The sequence below is a fragment of the Solanum lycopersicum genome, chromosome 11 (genome assembly GCF_036512215.1).
Source record: "Solanum lycopersicum chromosome 11, SLM_r2.1".
In the NCBI taxonomy this organism is placed as follows: Eukaryota; Viridiplantae; Streptophyta; class Magnoliopsida; order Solanales; family Solanaceae; genus Solanum; species Solanum lycopersicum.
Window position 1 is genome coordinate 13,378,040 of NC_090810.1, and position 10,038 is coordinate 13,388,077.

General features: G+C 35.1%; 1 protein-coding gene across 2 annotated transcripts; it reads right to left on the reverse strand.

Moving 5' to 3' along the window:
• Positions 1-403: 403 nt before the first annotated feature.
• Positions 404-8,053, reverse strand: LOC101253649 (uncharacterized). Of its 2 annotated transcripts, none has more exons than XM_004250372.4 (11): positions 7,470-8,053; positions 6,455-6,502; positions 6,219-6,374; positions 6,013-6,059; positions 4,395-4,551; positions 4,241-4,302; positions 3,906-4,098; positions 2,749-2,838; positions 2,430-2,560; positions 2,204-2,324; positions 404-1,510 (listed from the first exon to the last, which is right to left on the reverse strand). In XM_004250372.4, exons 1-11 carry the CDS (start codon positions 7,941-7,943, stop codon positions 536-538), a joined length of 2,454 nt encoding a protein of 817 aa, XP_004250420.2. In that variant the 5' UTR covers positions 7,944-8,053; the 3' UTR covers positions 404-535. The 2 variants fall into 2 exon arrangements, with proteins under 2 accessions (XP_004250420.2, XP_069147714.1); XM_069291613.1 differs by having other exon boundaries at positions 6,455-6,494; positions 7,470-8,033.
• Between the last annotated feature and the right edge of the window lie 1,985 nt (positions 8,054-10,038).

Here is a 10,038-nt window from a genome sequence, read left to right on the forward strand (position 1 = left end):
TCTAATTGCAAGGCTTAAGTATATGTTCTCCTTCATCGAGACCCAAAGATTTCTCTATTCCCTTCAATCATTTCAACCCAAAACTCCAGAGTCGTATATGATTCTTCGTGATTTTGATTATTTATGATCCAATCGATTATATTTAATCTTATTATGCATGATTTGATTCAAATTACATGCTTTCAAAGTATTTCATATGAACCCATATTATATGTCTATCTTGTGATCATCGGTTGAAGTTCTGAAAATTATGCACATAAAGAAAATATAGTGACTATGATTCTAGGGTGCTTTCAAATAAAGTATCTCATGATCTACGATTTACAAAAGTAGATTGCTTCTGATTGAAGTATTCCTACTACGAAAAATTTCTATGGCTTAGCCACCTCCAATTGAAGTGTAGTTTTACTAAAAAAGAAAGATTATCATGATTTAAATGCTTCAGTTAAATGTATATATAAATAGAAAACAGAAAAAGGCAATAAGAGATCAGAAAATCTGAAGACTAATTCATTTCAAATGTGAACAACAAAAATCATGAGCTTAAGCTGCTGTTGAAGCCTTTCCTGAGCCTTTTCCTTTTTGGTTGCGTCTTCTTTTTCATTCCATGCTTTCTTGCATCTTTTTTCATTCTTGGATCGACAAGGACCTTTCCCTTGCCAATCTTAACTTGAACTCCCTTCTTTGCCACTACATATTCCCTTTCTGGTTTTTTTGTTGACGCTGCCTTCCTGTATAGTTGTTCAATCATTTTTCTCTTTGAACCTTCAGAGATTTCAGTTTGGTCTGATATTGAGTTAGCTTTCTTCCTAAACTTCTCTAGCTTTCTATGTGCTGCCCGTTTCTTACGAGCTTTGGCTTCTGCAACCTTCTTTGCAGGCCGGGCATCAATTGCTTTAAATTGAGCTCTCATTGCAGCAATCTCCTCTTTTGTCACGGGTTTCACTGGCTGGAAATTTCTCTTTTCCTCATCAACGAACCACTTCGGCAACCCCTCATCGTGGAACATATATCTGTTGTAAGCATCATCAATCATTTCTTCCCTAGGCCTTTTCTTCAGAGTCATTTTTGCTGTAGACAATATTTCAGCCTTGGTGTCAATATCGTCATCAGATTCATCAGATGACGAGTCACTAGAATCAGTAGCAGGAGCAGGAACAATCTCAAAATCATCATCTGCCTTAGAAGCTGAGACCTGTAAACCACCATTTGTTTTCCTCCTCGTCATATCCTTAGTTTCTCCCTGCTGTTTATCATTTGTCAGTTCCTTAGATTGTTGGATCTTCTTAGTCCCTCCATCTATTTGCATTTCATCATTAATGTCATACATGTCCAAGACATCCTGCTCTTCTGCTTCAGCAAAAACATCTTGAGTAAACCACATCTTCATAATCTCCTCCTGAGGTGGTGCATCCTCAAGAGGTACAACAAGAGGGTTGACTTCATTATCTTCCATGTCACTCTCAGAGTCTTGAGCAGAATCAATCATCATGCTATCATCATTGCCATCCTGGAAAAGAAAGAGCAGCACTACAATTAATGCAAAGAACGACAGAAAAGAAGATAAACTTCTGAGTAACTTGAAGAAGCCATGTGAAAAAACAAACCACTTTGTTGCACTTTCTTTTAGATGATTTATGAAAGGCACTTGGAAAGTTTAAGATAATGATAAAAAATTGATTCAATCCTTCTACGTAATCCTAGTATAAGGCCAGTCAAGATTTATATAAATCAATTTGAATTTGACTTTTGTTTTGGTAAAAACTGAATCTTACCAAATTTACAATCGCAGTCAATATTTGTTTGACATCTGCATGCCACTTTATTACAGCTAACAAGTTGTAATATAGGAAATAAATGTAAATAATAACAAGTCAAGTATGTATATAGGAAGGATATGAAGTTGTGCTCCCTGGGGAAAACACAACCCAGATTAGGAGTCTTTTACAGATCAATTTTGAACCAGAAAAAACAGGAGTTAAATCTTTGCCAAATTAGAACAAAGCTCAAACAAGTTAGCTCCTACTAAATCTAGCAGAGAATCATCAATTAAGCACTAAAAGAATGACCTCTATTGAATTTATATACAAAGTACTTGTTGAAGGAAACAAGAAGCTCGGTCCATAGCAAAAGGAAACAGGAAAAGAACAAAGGAGAGGATGATCGGATATAACTTTTGTAGTGCAACTTAAACCTCACTTACCTGCAGATCATCCTTCAAGTGTGCTTGTTTGGATCGCTTTCTCTGTTTTGATTTACCTTCCACTCTACCCAAATACCGTTCATAAGCCTCATCAAATAATGCCTCAATATTATCATCGTGTCTGAAAATGAAGGGAAAAAGAGGGAAAAAGAGACCTTGTAGCTTTAGAAGTTTACAGGCAACAATCAATTATAGAAGCAGATCCGCAAAGGGCTGGCCATAATACCTTCTGCGTTCGTCTTCAGAGTCCAGATCACTGGATGAATGTTCCTGGGCTTCCTCATCACTTTCATCGCTTACCTCAGTAGTTTGTTTGTTGTATTCACTGTTATCAACAGCTAAAAGATCTTTCTTACCCTGAAATGTTTTTCCAAATGCATGTGATATCTAGATGTAGATTTTCTAAAATATACAAGACCCCATATGGATGACGAAGAGCAGAGATTTCAACCAGATTAACTTAGAGGAAAAACAATTTCTCTGTAAAAGCCGCATCCAGTCCACCAGTGCAAATGATATAACAAAGAAGCTAAAGTGTGAAATACCTTGATGGAAGATAGAGAGAACAAATCCTGATCACCATAACCATCCTCTGTCGCATCTACTTGTATCCCAAGTGCCTTGCGTGCTTTTTCCTGCAATCAGAAGAATAAAAAGGAAACAATCAGTGAAATAGATCCCATGTGACTACTTCATGATTTTAAGAAAGTAACAGAAGTTGCTAGAGGGTACATATCAATTCAAGAAACCACTCCAAAACTTTGGTCGAGTGTTAAGAGCACAACAAGTGATGTGTGAATTAGGCGCTCGTCAGAGATAGGAATCTTTTCTCTTTTTTGTTAAAGGTAGAGTTGTATTCACCAGCATTAAGGGTATTCTGGCTACTTCCAAAAAGTTGCAAGCTATTTCCGTAACATAGATCCCAGGAAATCCACCAACTGTTCTACTTCTTCTATACCATCTTCTTTACACCAAATATACAACACGTCAATGCAATTTTCTTTAACCTTCTGAATGGTGTTAGTAATATTCTCATGACACCTGAGGTTTCTTTCTCTCAAAATAGCCCACCAAAAACAAGCAGGTACTACAGACCACCTTGTCACAGGTTGAATCCGACCACAGAGAAAAGCCTGGTGTTTAAGTGGAGAAGTGTAGCGGAACAGACCATCCACTGAGTTTCAGACCAAGAGCCGCTGGACTCAAGGGTTTCTCAGTTATAAAAAAATCAAGAAACCCGAATGTCAATATTTCAACCAAATAATACTTAGTAGCAAGTTTAATTTTTCCCAGAATGCCCAGGTGTGAGTTTTAGTCATTGAACTACAGGCAATCAAATAAATATTCCACCTGGCTCTGAACTGCAACTTTTCCCAGGCTCTAGTTCGACTAATCTGTTTATAGCTAAGATACCCTGAAGAGAAGATGTTTACGGGGGTATTTAGAAGACGGCGAGGAGCCATCATAAGTTTTTTCCAAATGTTGACAACTTGAAATGCATTAAAGCACACTTGTTTTCATAAGGGAAAAGCACAAAATATTCACAATTTGGGATACTTGCTTGTCCATTAATTCTTCTGAGCTCAACAGAAAATAACACTCCCCAGATGATGTTGTATGGAACAGTCTTAACTATTATGTAAACAACAGCAGCAAACCAAAACAAAAATTGAAAGAGACTTGGTGGAGCATATGCATAAACCTTGGCTCGTCTTTTTGCTTGAAGTTTCTTCTCTTTTTTCTGCTTTTTCTCCAAAATATTGGTTTTCTCCTCTATTTCATTGAGAACTCTTTCATCTTCATCTTCATCTTCACCTTCTTTGCTCTCACTTTCAAAAACTGTTAGGGTCTTTATTTTTTCAGGTGATAAAGCCTTTCTTATCTGCATACGCCACCTAGTAAAAATGCATCTTTTGCATTAGAAAAATCATAAGAGGAACATAAAAGAATGAGAATAGAGAATAATGTAACTAAATTCAACCAAGAACTTTGAGCATCCAAAAACGGAAAGGTGCTAAAAAGGTTTCTGTTTCGTACTTTAAGAGATACTTGAATTCTTGCTTTGCAAGAACACGCAAATCATCACATAGAGATTTAACCTGACACAAAATTTGAAGTGTAAGGCTAAGGATAGCAAGCAACTACAGCATCTAGCAACAACAGGCTATAGCCTAGACCACATGTAATATACCTCCTCTGTTGTAAGAGTGTGATCTCTAATGGCCAAACACGCAGGATCTTCAAAGCTCATTGAAGTAAATGAACCAAGGACCTGAACAGGATTATCGGACCATACAAAATCTGCAACTGAGCACACCTTCCTTAGGACTGTGGCTCCATCTTCGTACCTGCAAAGTTCATTTATACAAATGTCATATAGATGCAAGTGTGATGGGACAACTCATGCATCTAAAATAGAAATAAGGAAATCAATTAACTGAAATCTTCACCCAGATTTAGCTCTAAGAATGGCAAACCCATTAGACTGAATCAAAGTTAACATGAATCATTTGAAAGTTGACAATTAGTTGGAAATTCAAATTTCAAGGTAATAGCTACTGGAATGACATCATCTATTATTGATGGATAATAAAAAAGAGGAGTCCCGATATACTAGGCTAGCATTTGGCCATAGATTTTGAAAATATATTTTCAAATCGCTGTTTGGGCATGAAATTTGATTGGATTTTGAAGCTTCAAATCTGTAAACTTCAATTTTTGGGGTTTTTGGGACTTCCACTCAAAAAACTTCAAATTCCAAAATTACAACTTCAAAAACTTAAATTTTCAAGTTTCATCTTCAAAACCTATGACCAAACAGGAGCTAAGAGGTTTCACATGTTGTCCCAACAATTATAGGCTCTAAAACGGACTAATACAAGTTGAGGCTGGAATTTATTAGTGAGGAAGACTAAGCAAGCTGAGAGCTTCATTATCAACTCAGTCCAAAATTCTCATTAATACATGCAAAGAAAGAGATTTAGAGAGTGAAACTTCAGCATCAGACTGATAAACAAACATCCACTTTATTTTGATGGAACAAACAGTCATAATCCACCGTCCTGTGAGACCATGAAGGAAGTGAAGCAGGCCAAGTTTTAGGAAGAATAAAGAACAAACTGCTGCGATGCTGGGGATGCAGAAACTAAAAGGGCCCTCAATGGCCAATGGCCAGAGCCCCACAAACTCACACATTTCTCTCTCTGTCACCACACACTCTCTTCTCCCGTTCATCATTTGACAATTTTACACTCTTTTCAGTTTTCAAACTACTTAGTAACCTCCCAACCTAGCATCATGGCCCATTGTCAGATGTTTGTTTTTCACTTCGCTTAAACTTTCTCAACAAAAAATCTCACAAGAACTCAACCCATATGATGAAACCAAAAGAAAAGGGAAAAAACAACTTATTTTTAGCAAACTGTCTTTCTCCTTATGTAATGTCACTGCATCTCTTCAAAAGAATGGTCACCTATTATTATTATTTAGCAAACAAAGACATATTCAGCTTCTCGTAATTCAAGCTCCTATGAGAAGCTGGTCAAGCATCCCCATAGATACAACATTTAGTGAGTTGTGTACTTGTCAAAAAGGACAAACACATCATCTGCTTCCCTGCATCAGTTGGACTACGGCAGATTCTGGGAAGTGTAAAAAGCAGACTGGTTCAGTTTACAAAGTTCAGTGTCCCAAAAATCTATGCACAAAAAACATGTTTGTATCATTTGATTATAGTCAATGATGTCATGTTCCTTTTCATGGACTTGAAACAATTATTCAAATGCATAAATAGACAGCATAGGATATACCCATCTCGGTGTCTCTTTTGCTTCGTCGCCCCGAGTACATCAATCACCTAATTAAGTACACACAAGAAGCTCCATTAGACTATAGGAGCACATATATGTTAAGGAAAAGGAACCTGCACGGACCTAGCATGCAAAAGAGATAAAACGGGGAGGGGGTTAAGGAGAGAGTGTGAGAGAGGACCATAATTCAGAAACTCTTCCAGTACCTTGGGGGGTTCTTTTCCTCCTTGAAAAAGGTGCTTTATATCAAGAAGTCGTGGATCGATCTTTGAAGGTGCTTTATATTTCAAACATATAATATAAATTTCAGCAGATGCTGAACGACTGGCCGGAGGTTTGTCCACCTCAACTTTTTCAAAAAGCTGTAGATGAAATTCAAAGTGAGGGATAATTTGATCCTTTATACTTGAAAATAGAACTTTGTATAGAAGTGGAAAATTACCTGTCTTAGACAATAAAGAACTGCATTATAATCTTGAGATCTGAAAATCTAAAAGAGGAGACCATATCAGTCCATTGTACAACTCTGTTTGTATGAGCATGAGAAAAAGTATTTTCATCACAATTACGCTCCAACAAATACAAATATTGATCATTGCCTCCCAGAAGTAAAAGGAATGAACCTAAAAATGTTATTTGAGGTTGCTTTTAATTGTAAATAATACCAATAGATCTTATACTAGAGCCAGACTCAACATTATTAAAAGAGGCCAAGGGCTTCATTTTGGACAACTAAATGTGCATGCCAAGAGTTTTGCCAACATATGAGGCAGGAAGAATGGGACAAAAAATCAGTAGGTCATGGGAGATAGTTAAAGCAAAGACAAAACTCTCAGAATTCAGCCAAATACACCATTGGCTTCAGAGATGCACTCAACCATTCCAAAAAATACACGGATGAGACAATGAAACGAATATATAAGAACATCGTTATTGACCAAGAATATAACGATGTAGTGTTTAGATAGTTGATACCAATGTAAGATATTTAGTGCTCATTCCTTCACGAGGATCAACTTTAAAGGATGCACTTTGGTTAAGCTACAGCAGAAATACTCAAAGACAAGAAAATAGAATAAAATAGCACAGCTGCCGGGCAAGGTAAAACATATAAAGGAAATAATTTAATCAGCAACTCAGTTGAAATGAAATTTTCAAAATTTTCTCTCTCTAGCCAAATAGCTGTAAACATAGTTAGAATTCCACTGCATAGAGCTCAAAATTACAAGTCATATACTACTAAAAGCTTTCTGGCATTACTCTACATGATTCATATAGGGCATAAATAGCAACGAAAACTTAACCAGACCAGTAACCAATTACATAAGAGAACAGCAGAAATCCATTAACTAACTAAAGGAACTCATCCCCGAGCACAGAGTCTTTTTCGCTTTGTCAACATTCATAATAACTTCAACAAGCTTAACATAATAAAAAAAGATTGAATTTTTAGCGACCTTTGTAATAAAAGTCCCTTTTGGAGCCAACAATTCAGTAGCAAGCTTAACAGAATCAATAACCAATGAATTCTGAGTAGTAGCTTCTTTAGCCCAAGCACCACCAACATTAGGGGAACCATCATGAAGAATCAAATCAAAAGCTCTACATCCATTCTCAGCCATAAGTTTCTTAACAGTTGAACGACATTTAGGTGTAGTGATATCCTGTTGAACAGAAATAGCACCACCAATTGGTCTAATTGGAACCAAATCAACACCGATAACAAGACTACCAACGGTAACATGTTTAACAGCAACTTGCATCCAACCACCAGGTGCTGCACAAAGATCAAGTACTGATTGTGATGAACGTAGAAAGCTGAACTTGGAATCGAGTTGTATAAGCTTCCATGCAGCCCTAGAACGATAACCTCGTCCTCTGGCAAGATGATAGTACTTGTCCAAACGATGCTTCCCTTTCACCTTCCCCATTTCGATAAACAGGGTTTAACAACTTTGCAAGGGTTTCGGCCCTCGTTGGCTCACTTTATATAGGATTCTTTTCTATAGAAAAAAGCGTTTGAAGAATATTTTTGTCATTTAATTATTTTATTTCACAATTATTATTTTATTCGATTGTGATAATTGTCTTCATATTAATTATCATTAATACCACATAAGTTCTCACAAACTTTGTAACGGGAGTTAAGAGGTACTAAAAGGTTATCTTAAGATTATCTTATATACTCATCATATCAGATGTTCCATGATTGTTTTTCACTTTAAATTTTATAATTTTATGTTATGTTGTATCTTTCATTATATCGTAAGGTGATTATTTCGATTAGAATTATGAAATTGTATGAATGCTTATTCTATTCTTAATAAAATAGATGAATTCTTATTATCCTGTATTAAGAATATATAGAAAAATCAATTGTGGATCTTTCAAATAATAACATACACACTTTTAAACTTAAAACTTTATGAAAATCATAACTTTAACAAGTAAGCTGATCAAAACTAAACAACATAACTTTCGTTGGAAAGAGAGAGATTAAAGTTAAGGATGCTTACTCATCGCTTAACATATCGCTTAACATAAGAAACTTTAAGTTAATCTACGCCCAAAAAAGAATGTAACAAGTATGCTACAAATACACTACACATACTGGTAAGTATCTTCAGCCATCAAGAAAATCATGCAACATAATATAGGAATCACATTGGCAATCATGAAGATCCTATATAACGCCCCAATCATCCTTAATTAATAATCTAACCAACAAGATTTTTCAATATATGTAACAAGTATATTCAGTAATTAGTTATATCAACTAATCTCATGGATCAACAACATCAACTATGACAAAATCATAAGCAACATAAGAGTTATACATAGCTTCATATATGTGCACATACATCAGCATCATTATACATATTTATTATCAATGCATCACACTTTCCCTCGATTGTATGGACACACTGAAGATTTATTTATGTCCAATATTTAGGATATGTGGGGATCAACTTTATGTATATATCATTACCTGACTTTTCTGGAAATATGTAATCACTCATTCAGAAGCTAACCTGTTTCGAGCCTTTTATAAAATTGCAAGTCGATATGTTACGCCTACTATTCTCACACATACATGTAACTGTTCATCCGTAAGCTCACCTTGACTTCGAATAACTCATCAAACTATAAGCTCATACGTTACCCTTACCACTATCACACATATACCTAAGCATAATTATAAACACACTTGCAACACAACAGATTCAATTATTTAATCAACACATAGATCATATCCATACAAAACACCCATAAAAAATTTCATATACAATAACACATAATTAAGTCTCTTTACTATTTAAATTCTATATTTTATCGGTCAAACGCCATGTCCGTGGACCTAATCATGATTCTCCGGTTAAAATTATATTATGCACACAATATCTAACCATAGTCTACAACTCATAAATATCATGTCACTTACGGACAAATTATTACAAAATACTAATTCATTCTGTTTTTAAAAAAATGCAGTTATCTATGATACAATATGTTACTCATATTTATACTAACAAATTTAAGTGTAATAAAGAAATGACAATTTACTTCTTAAAAAAGACACAAATACTTTAGATACCCACGATTTTATATCATACATTGATAGGATATTAATAAAGGTCATGTTCATTTTTTTCGAAATAAAACACTTTTTTTAGTTTTTTATTATATTAAACATGATGTATATGATATAGTGACAAAGTATCAAAAAGAATTAAGGGATTCATTCTTTCAAGAAAAGCACAACTCAGGTCGCTATGATATCAAGAGTCCGGAGCCTAAACGGTATAAAATATTAACAAAAATTCCAAAACAGTATATAAAATTTTATATTAACCAAAACGGTCGACTTACCCCACCGAAAAAAGAAAAATCGCTGCCTCTGCAGCAATTTTACAAAATGTGATTTTTAAAAAAAAAATGAAATCGCTGCCTAAGCAGCGATATATAGAATTTTTTTTTTTACAAAATCGGTGCCTAGGCAGCGATTTTTATTTATTTTTATTTAAG